Source organism: Akebia trifoliata, chromosome 14, assembly GCF_017979445.1.
Source record: "Akebia trifoliata isolate Shusen 1 chromosome 14, ASM1797944v1, whole genome shotgun sequence".
Lineage (NCBI taxonomy): Eukaryota > Viridiplantae > Streptophyta > Magnoliopsida > Ranunculales > Lardizabalaceae > Akebia > Akebia trifoliata.
In genome coordinates this window covers 6,884,144-6,901,442 of record NC_141388.1, presented here as the reverse complement: position 1 = coordinate 6,901,442, position 17,299 = coordinate 6,884,144, and the positions used below count along the sequence as shown (strand labels likewise).

The following is a 17,299-nucleotide window of genomic DNA, read 5'->3' as shown; positions in this document are numbered from 1 at the left end:
AAAATTTAATTGTGTAATCAATTTGATCTAAAAAGGATACAGCACCAAGAATTTCCTGACGTAAGTGTTTCTCAGTCACAAGCATTGTAGCAGAAAGCAAAGATTGTGTTGTCCTGCACACACAGACCTGATTGGTATGAGATCTCCACTAATTCTGCAATGAAACAAGTTGCTTAATTATTATACAAACCTTGAAACATCATTTTCTTTCAACTCATTTCCCCTCTTTGTAACAAATTCAACGACGGCTTGAATGGTACCTTCTGCTGACTGCTTGATCTTATCGCACATTGCAGCAGTGCAACCACGCAAGGTGGCAACAAGCTGTCAAGAAATCATTGAGACTAATATTAAGCTGTTAGACCATAAATTTTTTATTATATCTGCAATAAAATAGCAAGGTCTTACCTCATCCCTGCTTAGTAAAATACAAACAGAGGAAACAATCCTATTAAAAACCTCCGACGGATCAATTGAAGCATCCTGAAGGGGGAAAAACAAATTCTCAACCAAATGTCAAATTAGCAACTCACCAGTTTTAATGGTTATAATCAAGAAAAGAAATGAAAAAAAAAAAAAAGAACAGAGAATTGCCAAGATGCTCACTCTTCTCAAAATGGCAATGACATCTTCAAGGGAAGACAGAGCACTGTATGACATTTCTATAGCTTCTATGACAGTCGATCCTACTGGCCTTGGAAGTGAAAGGGATATGCTGAAGAATAGATCAAGAATCTACAACCATCCAAGAAGAGTAGAAGACTGAGATACTATATCACAATCATAGTGACGAATACACGATACAACAGGAGCAACTTTATTTTCTAGAAAGGTTAATATTGAATTAGAGCATAAATTAGAAGTGGTTAAAGTCAGTGTCCGTTAATTACAAACCTGAGCTGAAATCTTTCTAACTTCAGAACTGGTATCCGCACAACGCGGAAGATAAACAATGACCCTTTCCCCCAGACACAAGGAGGCCCGATTTGGCAATACAAATGCAGCTGGTATTTGAAGACAAAACAAACAACATGAAGTTATGGACAAACAGATGCAGAAAGTGTGGGCAAAAAGGATGAAGAAAGCTGCTTGGAACTTGATTACATGGCAAGTTGGAAAAATTCCTGTGCAGCGTTCGGTCAATTTGATGGCTGTGAATGCAACTTCCATGGCAACCAAGGGCGCAAAACCCACTAGAACAAAGTGTCCGGAATTTCAGAAGCATCTCATGCACTGCAACACAACCTCTTCTTCTTTGATGCTCCACAGAAGAGGAAACATAAAGATCAATTTGCCTCAAAATATGCAATAGCTGCTCTACTCGGCTTCTTCCATCTTCTCCACTGATTAAGCCAGATACTGGAGTCAGGAGAGGGGCAAGCAAAAGGCTACAGTTGATAGCATTGTATATATCCAGGAGAACAAGTATAATTAGGGTAGTCTTTGATGTCAAACACTTTTTAAATCCTTGATGCATTTACTCCCTCGATATTGATATATTTCATAAGGGGCACGTAAGTAGTTAGTGTTACTTTTCTATAACCTATAATAGATAAGTACTACAAGTTCGGAGAACCAGAAACAATTAAAATGTTATTGTTAAATTGTGGCAACTGGCTACACAAGTTTATAACCACTAGTAGCGTGCACATGAGATGCAAGCCTCCAATAAAAAGCAGTAGAAAAGCTAAAATTGTGATGCATAAACCCTACTAAAACGCAAGTAGGTGTCTAGGTGAGGCTAAGCACCCAAAAAATAAGGATTTTTTCCAACACCTTTAGAACTTTGACCGCGTGCGTCCTACACCTCAAATGCCTTTAAAAAGTCTACTTCTCCCTTGTATTGAGCTGCATGCTCAAGAAAAGGGATCTTAATCCCATAAAGGAAATGAGTGATGAATTTTCTAAAGTTAGCTAAAAATGAGGTGGTTGTTTGATAATTCTTCAGTTGGATAAAACCAGTGTTTTAAATTCTAAGGCGTGAGACAAGGGATTTCATTAGCCAAAGTCTTGAGGCGTAAGTGTAGTCATTATGCCTGTTTTATTATTTTTTGTAATATTAGTTTTTTCCCATCTAGTATTGATTCTCTAAACTGATGAAATTTTACAAAACTTCTCTTTTTCTAATTAAACTTGTTCAAATTAATTAAGGATTTTAACTCAGTAAAGTTTAGGTTGAAATTAAAGTTTGAAACCTAGGTTATTTGTTTGTAACAACATTCTCAATGGAACGTATAATTAATATCATCATATATGCCTTATCAGAAATAAATAAATAATCGGCTGACCCCAAATTAGACTCAGGCAACATGATTCTTAATTATCCATCCAACTCTATTTTAAACCACATATATTCAACCAAGGCACGAGTCTTCATAATTTTATAGCTACCTCCATTCACATCTCTCTTTTATCCTTCCTATTTATTTCCCTTTAGAACCTTCGAATTGTATCAAACTTGTATTGAATATATTTTACCTGCTTGGCCAAACCCCAGAAAATGTCCACTTTCTAACAAAGCTGAACTCACTGGCGTAAATCACAGTTTCCTTTCAAGAAATGAGTCAAAAAACCATCCTATGTCCTAGTCCTGTTACAAACGCACGTTGATTTCGTACAAGATACACCCCCCCCCCCAAAAAAAAATAATAATAATAATTAAAAAAACCTCGAGTAGCGAATACAACAGAAATTTAAGGAAATATTACATAAAATAAATTAATAGCAACAGAAATAGTACCTTGTGACAAGAATTGCGCATAAGAGAGTTATAAGGTTGTTTATGAGTGGATCAACAATCTCTGATGGATCATTTGGTAGAGCGAAGAAACCCAACGTAGCCTGTCAATATCATCATGCACAGGTCAAAATCAAATGATTCAGGAAGACAAGTTTGACCAGTTACAAGTGACAATAAACACTGGAAAAACAAAACAAAAAAAATTGATACATGGGTATCCAGACTTAGTCTGATTATTTCCATGGACACATGAATCACCCCTTCTAACCCATGCCAAGTGTACTGGCCTCTTAAAGCACCACGGGGATGACCAACAAGGGCGTTTGAAATAAATAAAAATAAAAACTGAAATTAATACCTTCATAACATGATTTCTTGTTTCGGTGGTTAGCTTTGGTTCCACAGAAACCAAAGTAGTACAAGCACTTATGGCAAGGCTCTGCAGAAACATAGACAGAAATAATTTTGAAGTTAAGAATTTCCAGCCAAATGCCTACCACATTAGGGAGTTGGACATTGAGTGGACAGTTGTATTTTCATACACCCTTAGGGTTGCTAATGACTTGGCAGATCCTCTAACCAGAGGAAGTGAGCATGAGAGAATTTTAGAGGATAGGCAATTCACTTACCTAATACTTGTACTTCTCTTCTAACATATAAATTTCCATTACCAGATGAACCAAAAAGAAAGTTGGTGCAGATGTACCACTAACAAATGTATTTTTGAACAGTAAAAAATGGAGTAATGAACTATAAGATTTGCTAATGGAAAAAGTAGTCCTATCCAAACATAAAACCTGAGTACGGAGGAGTTCAAGGCTAGAACCATCAAAGCTGTCATCATCATCTCGCCCCATCAAAGTCAATATATAATCCAGCAGTAGATCTCTTTTTTTTAACGGGAATGATGCACCACTTTGAGCAGCATTGATGACAGAACGACCTGAATTGGCAACATAACATGCATAGATATGATCTTCTCAAAGCTCATCAACTTTCTAGTATATTTCAACACGAAGGGAAAAAAAATTCAGAACTAATGCATAAAATTTTATACGGCATCCGAATTGGAGAAGAAAACATTATGGTTTTATGTGGATTTAAAGTGAAGAATTTTCTAGACAATAACAGAACAACTAATTGGAAAATTAGAAGAGGTTATAGTTTTAGCATATAACCAAAGACAGCATAATACGTAAATTTAAATTCCAAAATTTTCCTAATATATGGAGTTTCACGACCTCATGAAAACTCTTAAATAGCTAACTTTGACACATCCATACTTGCAATTTTTATTCATTAGAATTCTTTTAAGGGTGGCAACTCTATGGTCAAAAAGAGAGATTAATGAAGTGGGTTGAGAGACTATTTTTTCTCCTAAAAGTAGGATAGGTTAAGGGCTTTTAACTTCACACTATTAAGAAAATGTGGTGGACTCTCACCAGAAACAAGAACAGATTACTATCTGAAATTTTAAGGAAAAATATAAGAAAGATTTCCATTTTAACCAAGCGAAAGAATTTCAACTAGTTAGGTTTTGTAGAATAAATGGATTGGTTAAAGACACCACGACTTTCAGTTATGCTTTGCATTCCAAAGCTAAAGCAGGCAACTGCATAAATCCCGTATTCAAACCAATACTCCTCAAACCCATAAAGGCTTATTAAATGCTAAGTAACCCCCCCCCCCCCCCCCCCACACACACACACCAAACCCCTTTGTCAGGTCCCCATGATATACTGCTCCAGGAAAATAACTCCTTTCCCATACTCATTCATCAGCAATAACACCACCAACCTTGTTCATTCAACATTATATCTTATGAATGCCACAATATATGGAACCTGTATTGCATTAATAAGTAAACCACAGATTTAATTTCTCTAGATAAAGGTGAGTAAGAAAATATAATTCTCATAATTGCTTGAGGAACGTACATACACATACGCACCTAGTAAATCAATCGCAGTGATAACAGCTTGCTTTGCTGTAGGCTGGCGCACATGAAGAAGCCTTGAAAGCATATTAGTCCCCTGAACCCATAAACAGTAGCCAACATAATCCTCATCATGAGTGCCAAAAAATATAGGCCCGCCATATACTAAAAGATGCATAATAAAACCAGCACTAGATAAATGCAGCAATGAGCCAAACCAAATCAACAGTTTTTTTCATACCCAATCAGTGATCAATCAGACATTTGTCTTTCACAACCAAATTGAATGGTCTGTGGTTCAAACATGTATAATCCGCAAGTGCCATCAAATGAGTGAAAAATGGGAGGGTGTCATCTTGTGCAGACTAGCCAACTTTATGGACTGTAATAACGAACTGGGGCAAAGGTTGGTTGATTATTGTATGCCATAAACCAAGAAAAAGCAATGGAATCACAGTTCACCTGGCATAGGGCAGTGGAAATCAGAATTTTTTGTATACCCACGCAGCCACGTATGCAAACTAACAATCTTGATAAGCAAGCATATGCCTACATGTAACACACTACACTCTCAGATCAGCTCTTTTTCAGATGAAACTCCAATGTAGTCAATTCTGTAAAAGCTTTGACCGCAAAATAATTTTTATCCACATCATGTATACACAGCATAAGTTCTGTGATTCTCTATAAATTTGATTCTTTTAAAATCTATATCCTTGCAGAGACAGGGCATCATTTCTTAACTAACAAAATATGGTCATTATCTCAACAAAAATACTGTATTTATTTTGTATGGCTACAAAACAACAAGAGCAAAGAATTTAGTTCTTCAGTAATAACAAGAGCTTAAATAAGGAAGAGACATAAGCCATAGATGTAATTAGTGTATTAAAAGGATTGTAAACAAGTTTTGAGAATGTAATATCACACCACAAGCGCATCTATTCTGGCTTCAATAACTGTCGATGGGGCATATCTTGCTGCATATCCGTACATTAAAGCCAAAGCAGCATGTATGTCATCAGCATCTTCTACTTTGACTCTATCAGAGAAAAAAGCAAGAAATCTGCAACAAATGAATATTAAAAATGTCAGCACAAGTAGTAATGAAACCCCTTCCCCGTTAACTTCAATTTGAGATTTTCGAATCAATAGGGGTAAATTAAAAGCATATTATCTCCACATGTTCCTTGTATCACATGTTAATATAATAGGGGTACTTTTCTTATAATCTGAAAATATGCTTTTAATTTAAAGTATTTGTAAATATACCAAAATTAGATTGAATGATAGCAGAGGAAATCCTAATAATTTATTGGAATCAAAGATAATTAAATTTTATATGGAAACTGCTTTCCAAATTATGAATCTAGCATATTGATTAGAGTTGCAGTCCAAAACAGTGTCCCGTTCCTATAGCAACAAAGGGTGCCTACGTGGCACGTTTTGATTGGATTTACAAGCACACAGTGCTGCATGCACAGCTTCTTTAGGAGCCCAATGTGTTTAAAACACCAACCAAATCATGCCACGTAGACACCGTTCTGGATCCTGATTCTATTGATTACTATTTTAAAGTGAAAACAATGTTCTGCGAACAATGCTTCACTTATTGGCTAAATCAGATCTCTAGATTCTTATCAAAAACTTCTCTCTACCTATATTGCATCAAAGAAAAATGTACAACAAACTTGGTGCAACTGAAAAAAGTTGTATAGCTCTTTTTAGAAAGTTGTGTGTCACATTCAATTGTTCTCACCACCCACTGGTACCTTTGAAAAATATTCTGTCCAATCCCGTCAAGAATGACTTTCAGCTTTTCCAAGACAGTATCCAAATGTGATGCTGCAACCTGTAAGAAAAACTAGAAATTTAATACCCTTAATCATAAAAAAGGTCAGTGTTTTCACAAAGGGTTAAAAGCTACTACACCTACATACCAACCCCATGCCTTTCGCTAGACCAAGCCGATTTATTGGGACTGAAATATTAGCTTGTTTATACATCCAATCGATATTCTCATTAACAAAAGCTCGGTCATCAACTTTCTGAAGAAGTACGCCCAAACATCTGCACCGGAAAGATATAGATAAACATTTAAGGCCTCCCACCATATGTGTACAGTGTACAGTGTACACTCAAACACCAACGACTACTGCCATCATGTCAGAGTGGATAAGATAAGAATCTACAACTCCAATCCAAGCAATTGCCCATTATACCATACTAAAAGGATTTCAGTTCACAACTCGAGAAAAGAAGAGACATTTGACATATAGAGAGGATGGAAGAACTACTAAATCTGCATAAGAAAGGAACATTAAGAATCATGGTTTTTAAACCCGTCCAAGACCGAGACGTATCGCCCGAGTTAACTCGATATCGGAGCTGAACGAGACCAACTCACAAAGTCATTTTTTGACTGAGATTTAGGACTCACGTTCAAATTTTTTATGTCTCACAAGACGTCTCAAACGTATCGGAAAACTCGTCCGAGACGACTCGGTATCAGGCCTGGACGAGACGAGACGCGAAACTGAGTTTTAATTCCATGTTAAGAATCCCCTTTGTAATGAACTTCTCAAAGGATATATTGAAAAAATGATATCACAACAGTTGTCTTGACACCAACCCAAAACATCTTTCACAAAATTTAGAAAGCAAAAATTGCAAATGATGCAGAAGTACCTATGAAGTAGAGCTGAATGTTCATCATCTGACGTGTAAAGTTCATATTGTTTGGCAAAAATATTTCCTAGAGAAATCACCCATTCAGTATCCTCGATCACAGCCAAAGATTCAGCAAGAAACTGTCAGGCCAAAGGATATAAATCAATGGACATACAAAAATTCACTACGATGCATTTTTCTATCAAACCTCATCCGTACAATGAGGTTGCTTAGGTTATATGTTGGATAACAGATTCCTACAGAATACTGATTCAACACAAAAGAAAAACTAGCACTACGTATGGGTGAAGAATAGTAAACAAAATCTCATTTATGTACATAAAAAATAAAAAAAAACTGTAGTTAAATCAATCAACAAGAAAGTAGTAATAAGTTGGATCAACCCCATTAAAAAACCCGACCAAACCAGTTTTGCCAGTCTCTGGTCAGTTCCAGGTAGAATAGTTTAGAAGTTAGAAATTAGAACCCAATTACTTAGGGTTTGCAGATTCCAGCTTCTGCTTCATGATTTTGTGTCTAGGAGAAGTAGAAGCTCAGAGTCTGGAAAGTTGCTTCCAAGAGAATCTTGTTTGTTACAGAAACTGACGAAAAAGTAGTAGAAGTAATAGAGAGAGGTCAAATTGATTTTGTTGTTTAATCGATGAGTTAAGAAGAATGGGGGGTGAAATCTTCATTTCACCTCCATACATTTTTCGGTGTTGGCTTCTATTAGTGGCTCTCACACGGAAGCAGCCCCAGCAAGACTTCTCAAAAATGCAGTTTCGGGCTTGCCACAAAAGTTGTTGAAGCAGAAGCCGTTACCAACAAACATTTTTCTGGCTTTTTCGGCTCAGCCCAAAAAGCCACCAAAAAAAGCCGTAACAAACAGACCCTGAACAAACTGGTTTTGATTAAGCTGGCTCAGGTTTCTGGTAAACCAGGACTCATGTTAACAGAGTAAAGCAAACCAACAGAATGGTTTTTTGACCAATTCTGTTTGCCCCATTAAAAACTGTAATTTATCAGATGAAGTACAGTTAGACTTGGATCATACATGCACGACAACCAAACACAACAAGTTGCCTGTTGGAACTCATAAAGAGGAGTTCTATTAGACACGGGGGACATAAAGTCTACCCAAAAAATAATAAAATTCTCCATAACCAAAAATCCAAAGGAAAATTACCCTAAATCTAATCATAATCGTAAGTTAATGTTTCAGAAACTCAGTAAATCTTACATCTATGATCATGTCATCCCAAGTCTCTTGGTATGAACAGTCCAGCTTTAGGTCATCTGGGTCACTGATATATGCCTTCATTTTCGGAATCTAGAGCTTACCAAAACAAGCACTGAATAAGAATTTCTCAAGCAAAGCCAGCTTGCAAAGTTTTGTCAGAAATCAACAAAGTAAACTCCCCATCTATAACAAAATGTAATGACAGAACCAGGAAAAACTCAATCTATAACTAAATGTTATACAACAGCATAAAAGAAATCATGAAAAGAAATTACGTTAGTACTGGCAAATTCAGTCAGAAATTAAAATTTTACTCTCTAAATCCACTGCAAGATTACTCAACAGGAAAAGCAGCACCCAGTATGTCCATCCAATAATACCTTGGCATGTATTAATCACTACAAGAAATTTGCATTACCTTTTAAGCCCATAAAAAGTGACTCCAGATAACAATCCATCAGACAAATGGGTATCAATGTCCGGAGGAACAAGGTATTGTAGGAAGATCCAATGACAACATTCTTTTGATCAGAAAACAACTGTTTATAAAGATATAGGTAGGAAAACCCTGAAGTACCTTACAATACATTAATCGTGCAAGGGAAGATCTCACAAAGACTGACCAAACAGCCCAATCACAAACGAGGATTCACACATGAAACACCTCCAGGGAGCTAAGTCTTGGAGATAATCTTGTACACACTACCCAATAGACTAATTGGCCTCTGAAATCATTCAAAGAATCGCTCCCTTGTTTCTCTGGGATCAAAGTAATAAAAGCGGTATTTCTCTAGTCCAAGAAACCCTCCTGATGGAACTCATCCATCACCTTCATAAAATTGATCCCAATGATGAGCCAACATCTTTTGGAAAAAACAGTGGGAAAGCCATCTGGGCTGGCACCCTATAACCGCCTAGTTCACCGACCGTCTGAAGAACTTCCTTTCCTTCAAAGTGCTCACAACCAGACAGTAAGTGCTACCGCAAAGTCTCAATTTCAGTAGCGGTATCGAGAAGAAATATGATAAAATGATGACTAAGAGACCTTTTGCATATTACAAGCCGAAACATTTGCTCATAAAGAGATCCTGCTTTATATCCCATTCCTACTTAATCTCTTACCAAAGAAATGCACTTCCAAAGACCCCCCAAGTACCGCTACCCATTGTAACTCCATCAGCTTAGTATTAATTCTAATTTTTTTCACTTTCGGGTTGACAATATTGTTTGAATGTCAAATACAAGCATTTAATGCAGTACTTACGTTTAAAAGTAAATGAAGTATATTAAAAAGGGAAACAATAATACTTACTTTTGGCACAGCATGATAATAACTTATTTAAAGCACGCATTAGGCATGGTTCTAATATCAATCAAGTGGTCCACCGTATGTATCATATAAAGCATTGACGTCAAAAGAAAAATAATAGCTTGGAGAAAATCCCCGCTACTCATCATCAAACTTTACCCAAAAACAAATCCCCACATTATTGTAAGTGGAAAATAGGAGAGCATTAAAGCAAATATCCCACTTCCAAATTCTCTTACTCACCTCCATAAATATATATGCTCCATTTCAAGTATGACACGAAGCAAGGTTTTAGAACTCAATGAGTCAACTTAATTGGATTTCAAGTAGAATCAAGCTAAAAACTCAATCAGTAGCTGAATTCATGACCTAGGAGTCTAAAATGAGCAAGAAGAATAAGGGGGAAGAACAACAATAAAGAAATTGAGATGATTAACGGTTATGATAATCAGGGACAATGATTTCGTCATTGTTAGGTCGTCTTCAAGCTACTTTGTTCAAGAAAACTTCAAGGAAAAAAATGTATCCTTTCTAGGGTCGCTTGTTAGGGTTCCTGTAACTACTCAGATCAATTTCACTTCAATCCAAACTAAAACATCAATATACTCAGGAGCTATTTCCCCCGGAAAATCAGACAAAGCAAAGAAATAAGAAAAATAATATGAAATGAGATATCCTCACACCAAATACCTTCCCAAACTCTCACCTTATCACCCATCTTGACCTTAAAAGTACATGTCATCTTTAAAGTTTAAAGAAATCATAGACCCATTTTTCATCTTTGTTTGGGATCCCCTCTTCAATACAAGCTCTATTTCAGTCTTGGCTCTTCTAGAGTGGTTTTTGTAAGAGATCTAAGCGCATTCTTTGGAGTATCTTGCCTTTTGCGGTTTGTTGGAGCATTTGGAAGGAAAGGAACAGTAGTATCTTTGATAACAAGGAAAGTTACCTCCAAGATGTCATTTTTATGTTTTTGCTCTTCTTTTTGTGTGGAGTAAACTGTACAAGGAGTTTTAGGGTATTTTCTTTGAGGGTTCCATTGTACGGTGGAACTTGGTCCGTAATTTAGAGACCCCGTAGCTTGTTGGGGGCTTTTTCTGTTTTGTATATTTTCGGGTTGGTCACCTCGACCTCCCTTCTCTTTTTAATATAATTTCTCTTTTATCTATCAAATATATATGATATATAAATATATAAGAGGATCACAGGCTAAATAGGGGTACTAAAATACATAACACTCAAGTGAATCCTACACTCAACACTCCATAAGTTGTCGATATCTAGTACATACTCAACAGCAATTAAAAAATAAAACAGAACTTCGTTCATACAGGCATCAAATGAATAACTAATAAACAGGGATCCGACTGGAATAAAGACCAACTATCCCTGTTCTGAGCACCTATTTTAGAACCAAAACAACTACAACATAAATAACTTTTATTGTAGTTTTTGGTTCTATGCATTTGACATTCAATCTGAAACAAATAGAACCTAGAACTGGCATATACATAATTTTTATGGCATAACGTACTTGGAGAGCACCACATTCTACTAATGCAATTGGAGAACAATCTAATAATGCACAAGCATATCCAACTATCCAAGTTCTTATAGTCCATCACATTCAATAAGTTATTGAGCTTTAATTGATAATATAATTTTCATCCATGAGATAAATATTTGTATTTGAGGCATATGGTATCATTCCTTTCTTGAAATAACTCATTTTCTAAGCTTGTGACACATCTCCTTTCAGTCGAACACCAAAAAATAAGAAAGGAACACACTCTCTCATCAGGGTGTCCTATATAACACAACCTTATACTACATACCTCATCCTGCCAAAATAAATTAATATTCTTTGGAAAGAGAGGTGCCAAGTAACACAAGACCTGCAAGGACCAAAAATAAAAAATAACAATAATAAATTAAGAGGAGTTGTTTCCTGAACTGAGCATAACACTCCATCGCAAATGACTTGCATGACACTAAAAGGTACTTACCATTGAAAACACAACTAGGAAAACAAGCAAACAAACAAAAAGGTGAACCAGCAACACTCTTTTAGCTAAATTTCGCCAGCATAATGTACTTTAAAACCTCTCACTTTATCTACTTTATGTAGGAAACTTATTTCAGTAACTGATATAGCTTATATATCGAAAATGGTTCCATCTGAACTGAAGATGGGAAATAACCGAACCATTCTCTCCAATTTGTATGAACTTGTCAGCTTATTGAATTTTGGTGGTCAGTACATTTTTCGTACCTGTGTCAAACACCAAAACAAGCATAGTTCTCTCTTTTATATGGCTCCAGAATAGTCTCCCTTCCTTTAAATTTGGGAGCATCAGAGAGAAATCCGGAGTATCAATGTAATATTCCAGTTGCTATACAGACCAATCACCATGACCAAATTTACCTCGGTCTATGTAGTAAGCATGGTCATTAAGTTTATGCATGCAACTTAAAGTAGCTAGAAAAATGTGAAGGAATATTTTTATTAGAGGGATTAGTAAGTTTAAAACAAGTGCCTGATGTCAAGTTTTTCTTATGGTGTTGACCAAAATAATTCATATACATTGGCTTATGCACTTGAATAAAAAACTATCATTTCCTACATACTTTTCAAGGACAAGACTTCCACTAATTGAGGGTAAAATATTGTGATTAACTAATTATATCTTTGTTTTCTTTTTTGCTACGTCATTTAATATAACCCAAGGGCAATCTCCTCCCTAATCTATATTCTTACTGAAAGCACTTTCCGGTTAACCGTACTTAAAATTATAATAGATGTGTAACTGTCAGATTTATAGACTTCTCAATGGTGCCATGTCACGACACCTTGACACATTGTCTATGCCCTTGTTACATGGATGTCGAAAAATAAATATATTCCAAAGAATGACAAGAATTTAAACAATACGAACAGTTAATCGATCCAAGTTACTATTCCTCAAAAAACAAGTCAGTCTTGAGCATAAAAATGAGAAGCAAATTCAATTGGGTGACAAGGACTTCCTCTTAATTATGGGGGACTTCCTCCTAATTATTTGTCAATATCATGTAAATAAATCCAACTTAATCAAGCACAAAAAGAAAGGCAGTGACCGTCAAAATCTGAGTCGCCAACTGCCCCCGAGCAAGAGGATCATGCAAAAGCACCACCAACCGTGCAAAAAGCTCCTGCATTATAGTGCACCCTATAGATGGTCAAGGTTTAAATCCCACGTATTAAAGAAGATAAAAATGAAAGTTAAATACACGACCAAAGCTTCTACCTCGGGCTTAGGAATATCTGCACGGGCTCCACACTCAGTAAGCAAGGAAGTAGTATAAGATGATCTATTCCTGCATAATTCTGAGATGCATCTACAAACCTGTAAAAACAGCATAATAAATCAAATGAAAAGTGACTGGCCAGATAGGCACAACAGCAAACACCACCTCCCACCATCCGCTACCACATGTATACCAACGTACCCATCTCCACACACACACACACACACATTTATAATTGGATAATACCAAATTTATAATTGGAAAGAAATGTCCACAGTGCTCAGGGAAGTAAGAAGAAACAGCTAAACTCCTACCATAGAAACTGCACCAGTATACTTCCTTGGAACGATCATCTTCAACAGAAAAGGCCAGAGGATATGCTGTAAAAATTTGGATTTTAAACAACATCCAAAAATGGAAAGGAAGTCATAATAAAGATCGCCATCTAGAAATTAAACTTGCATTTGAGAACACATTTAATACATGTCAAGAATTGGAAATCAAGAGTACCTCCATTTCTGGAATTGTAACAGTTAGCAAAAGAAGACCCTTTTCACATATTGCTCTCAACTCTGTTGGACAAACAGCTCCAATCTTCACCTAGAAGTAGTTTGTCATGGTGCTACATAAGTAAGATTGAAAAGTAAAATAAAGCGCTTATTGATGATAATAAAAAAAAAAGTCAGATGTAAAACCTCCGATCTTTTATATGGAAAAGAATGAAAAGCTCCGTTGGAGTTCTCAAAATCTTTTAGTTCTTCCTTTGATATAGCACAATGGAGTACAAGATATTCAACGAACGACTCTCCTAAAGGACCAACCAAGTAACAGTGCGAAGCCATGACCACAATCAACTGTCACATAAGAGTATTACATCTCTATATTAGTAGGACTTACAAAACCAAATCATATCATGAATGGTGTGATAACAGCTAAAATTAAACATATAATATCCAGAAAAAATGTACCCGAGAACCTAGGTTGCAAGAAATTTTCTGACTATGTAAAGAATCATGGTTGACACATGAAGGACTATTCAACATTTGAGTGTGAAAGATACAATTAGTATTCCATTTTTTCAAACTTTAGTATTCCTTTTTTCAATTTTTGATAACGTGTCACATGCCACAGTTCCCAAGATTCACAGTATAACACATTATAAATCCAATTATATAACTCATTATACCCTCTTAGAGGTATTCTTCTTAAGTAAGTGATACAATTGAGTTCAATATCCTAGTTTTCAGCTTTCATGAACAATGTCAGTCCATATCCTTATCTAAAATTGATGCAGGGGAAAATATATCTCTGTTGTGCAGAAGATGATGGTACGGGCAGAGGGAGAAAAACTTCAATCACCATCGAGGCCAAGATTTCTTAGAGGAAGATCAACATAAAATATCCTGCAGGATGGCACAAAGATTTCCTTCAAGGTGCTACATAAGCAATCGAAAGAGAAGCTAAATCCTAAGCATGTCTTGTATTCAATAATCAAAAGTGTATCCTGCGATTCAATTTTGTATAAAATAAACGAAATTATATAAAAGAAAAGGGATATACAGAAGATATACTAATACAACACGAAATAAAAGTCAAGACCTAGCAGCCCCCAATACAAAGCGACTAAATAAAAGATCCTAAACCAGGACTAGGAACAACTACAGACACAAACTGCCCTACTCTCCTGGTTAGCACCATTACTGACCATTGAGAACTCTTGCAGCTCATGATCTGGAATGAGACCAACACCATACCTTTCCTCACAAAAGCAGGAAGGACCACCTCTAGAGCAAAGAGAAACTCATGCTAATCGAAACTAACAACTGCAGAGAAAATGGTAACCTGGCAGAAAAATGGAATGCTCCGGATAATGGGCTAGGATTTGGGATGGGCCTCAAGACTCATGAACCAAAGACTCCCGGTCCTTGACTATGCCCACTCAGAGACAAAACATTACAATGAGCTCAACTCATTGATGACATCAATGGGCCTCAATGCAGATGATTCCAAATCCAACAAGTACGCAAATGGTGGTAGTGCATCCCCCCCCCCCCCCCCCAAAAAAAAAAAAAATGGCAATCTATGCTACACTTGGATTTGAGCATCCTAGATACAAGAGATCGCACCTTGAACAAATACCTAGCAATCCTTCAATGAATTCATCAACAATGTAAATCATTGAGTCATCTTTCCCTTCGATCGATGGCATGCACCAAATAACTCCTTAAATGACTTGAACCAATGAATACCAACCCTTACCAACATGTAAATCGCAAACCATGGACCTTCAGCAAACAACATCAATAGATAGAGTATCTATGCCTCTATGAAAGTTGTTATCCTCCGTCAGAAAGACAGAAGAGTGTCTTTTATCATTCTGGATCTCCGTGGAAACAGCCACACAAGCTACTAGATGGGGATGGGAAGTTTATGGAGTACGGAACTCTTGAGGCAGACAAACCATCGGATGATTCCTAGGGATCTCCAACAAGAAGAACTCAATAAGAACATGAAGACAAGCTTTTACAAATACCATCCGACCTGGATGAAGGTATTAGGTTTCCACACCCAATATTGTAAATCCATGAAACACATTTACCCCCCCCCCCCCCCAAAGGATGGAATACGATTCGAAAGAGCCCACCATGCTCTGAGGATAATGGAATGGTCCTGAATCCTTGTCAATTTTGGAGGGCAAAAGCAATCAAAGTCAGACCAATTTTTAGCAATAAAGACCCTATGCTTCAAAACCATTAACCCATTGGGACAAGGTAATAAGATGCACAAGAGATCTCGAATATGGCCTCCTGCACATCCTCCTAGATCAACTCCTTATACGAACTTATAAGGAACTTTCACAGAGAATCGGAAATATCCAGTTCACAAAACCTTCGATGAGGATCCTAACAAAAGCATGAATCTCATCACCCTGAAGCAATGGCCAAGGTACATGCTCTACGATCCTTTTATGTTTCCCCCACAAAACAACAAAATAAAGGGCAGGACCACTTTTTATCTAAAGCTCAGACACCCTCACAAAGCGCCCAGTGCCAGTAGACCCTCTTACCGCCACATTGATTTTGCCAAACACAATTGATTATTCCCATACAGATTTTTCTTAACAGATCTGAGCCGCATCAAACATAACATCCACAGTCCAGACTGTTTCCTTGTTAAGAAGACACATTGAAACATCAGTCTTGTTATCTTCTCCACGATAACAACATCCAAATGGTTTTTCAACCATTTCTTCACCCCTAAACTCTTGAATTCGATTCTAACCAACATTCAAACACAGAGCAGTCTCCCGAACAAAAACTCAACTAGCACCAATAAACATCCCCTGGAAAAAAATATGAACTAAAGACATAAACTGCTGAAGTAGTGAGAAAACATGTGTGTGTGTTGTGGGGGGGGGGGGAGCTCTTCACCCCTAAACTCTTGAATTTGATTTAACCAACATTCAAGCACAGAGCAGAGTCTCGAACAAAACTCAACTAACACCAATAAACATCCCTCCAAAAATATGAGCTCAAGACATTAACAGGATCCAAAAAACTATTGAAGAAGTGAGAAAACATGGGGGGGTAACCATGAAAGAAAAAGAATCCTACCCCACGCCCATGTTGAACATGTGCTGAACATATAACAGGGTGAGGGCCCCCCAGCCTGTTCTCCCCTTCTCAATGTGTTCCCCAGGAATATCCCCAAGATCAATAAAATTATTCCAACTGGATCATTATGACCATCTGATCCTGGAATTCTCACATCCATTTAAAGAAAATAAATCCCAACCATCCATCTAATAAATTAACATAAACATTTTTCTTATGAGGACTATAATACACCTAAATCTTGACATTACCATTGCATCCAAATTTTTAGCATGATTTGAGGCCCAAAGCATAAAATATCGACAAAAGTCCTAAATTAGCTATTATAGAGCTCAAAACAAGCTTTGTAATGAGAATCGGAACCTCTTTTTCCAGCATCTATTCACTGTGGCACCAGAAAAATCATGATCTTCGATAGTCAACCATATGATTTATTAGGTCTACTACTTTGGTCCACACCAGATATTTGACACCACGTCCACACTTGTGCATCAAAGCCAAA

The 17,299-nt window shown here is 36.7% G+C and overlaps 1 protein-coding gene across 4 annotated transcripts in view; it reads right to left on the bottom strand.

Moving 5' to 3' along the window:
* LOC147385891 (ARM repeat superfamily protein) overlaps nt 1–17,299 on the bottom strand; it is a 37,184-nt gene that overhangs the window by 11,265 nt on the left and 8,620 nt on the right. For 2 of the 4 annotated variants that reach the window (XM_086422622.1, XM_086422625.1), the window contains 21 exons: nt 13,879–14,037; nt 13,694–13,783; nt 13,498–13,563; nt 13,183–13,281; nt 13,013–13,087; nt 11,731–11,790; nt 8,587–8,676; nt 7,365–7,486; nt 6,617–6,746; nt 6,449–6,528; nt 5,607–5,742; nt 4,692–4,773; nt 3,538–3,683; nt 3,099–3,179; nt 2,741–2,841; nt 1,105–1,343; nt 895–1,004; nt 607–735; nt 409–504; nt 191–324; nt 41–113 (listed from right to left, as the gene is read on the bottom strand). In XM_086422622.1, coding sequence (XP_086278748.1) covers nt 41–113; nt 191–324; nt 409–504; nt 607–735; nt 895–1,004; nt 1,105–1,343; nt 2,741–2,841; nt 3,099–3,179; nt 3,538–3,683; nt 4,692–4,773; nt 5,607–5,742; nt 6,449–6,528; nt 6,617–6,746; nt 7,365–7,486; nt 8,587–8,676; nt 11,731–11,790; nt 13,013–13,087; nt 13,183–13,281; nt 13,498–13,563; nt 13,694–13,783; nt 13,879–14,037 — 2,298 coding nt within the window. The remainder of the gene's footprint in view (nt 1–40; nt 114–190; nt 325–408; nt 505–606; nt 736–894; nt 1,005–1,104; nt 1,344–2,740; nt 2,842–3,098; nt 3,180–3,537; nt 3,684–4,691; nt 4,774–5,606; nt 5,743–6,448; nt 6,529–6,616; nt 6,747–7,364; nt 7,487–8,586; nt 8,677–11,730; nt 11,791–13,012; nt 13,088–13,182; nt 13,282–13,497; nt 13,564–13,693; nt 13,784–13,878; nt 14,038–17,299) is intronic. The other 2 variants (XM_086422623.1, XM_086422624.1) reach the window with 2 other exon arrangements.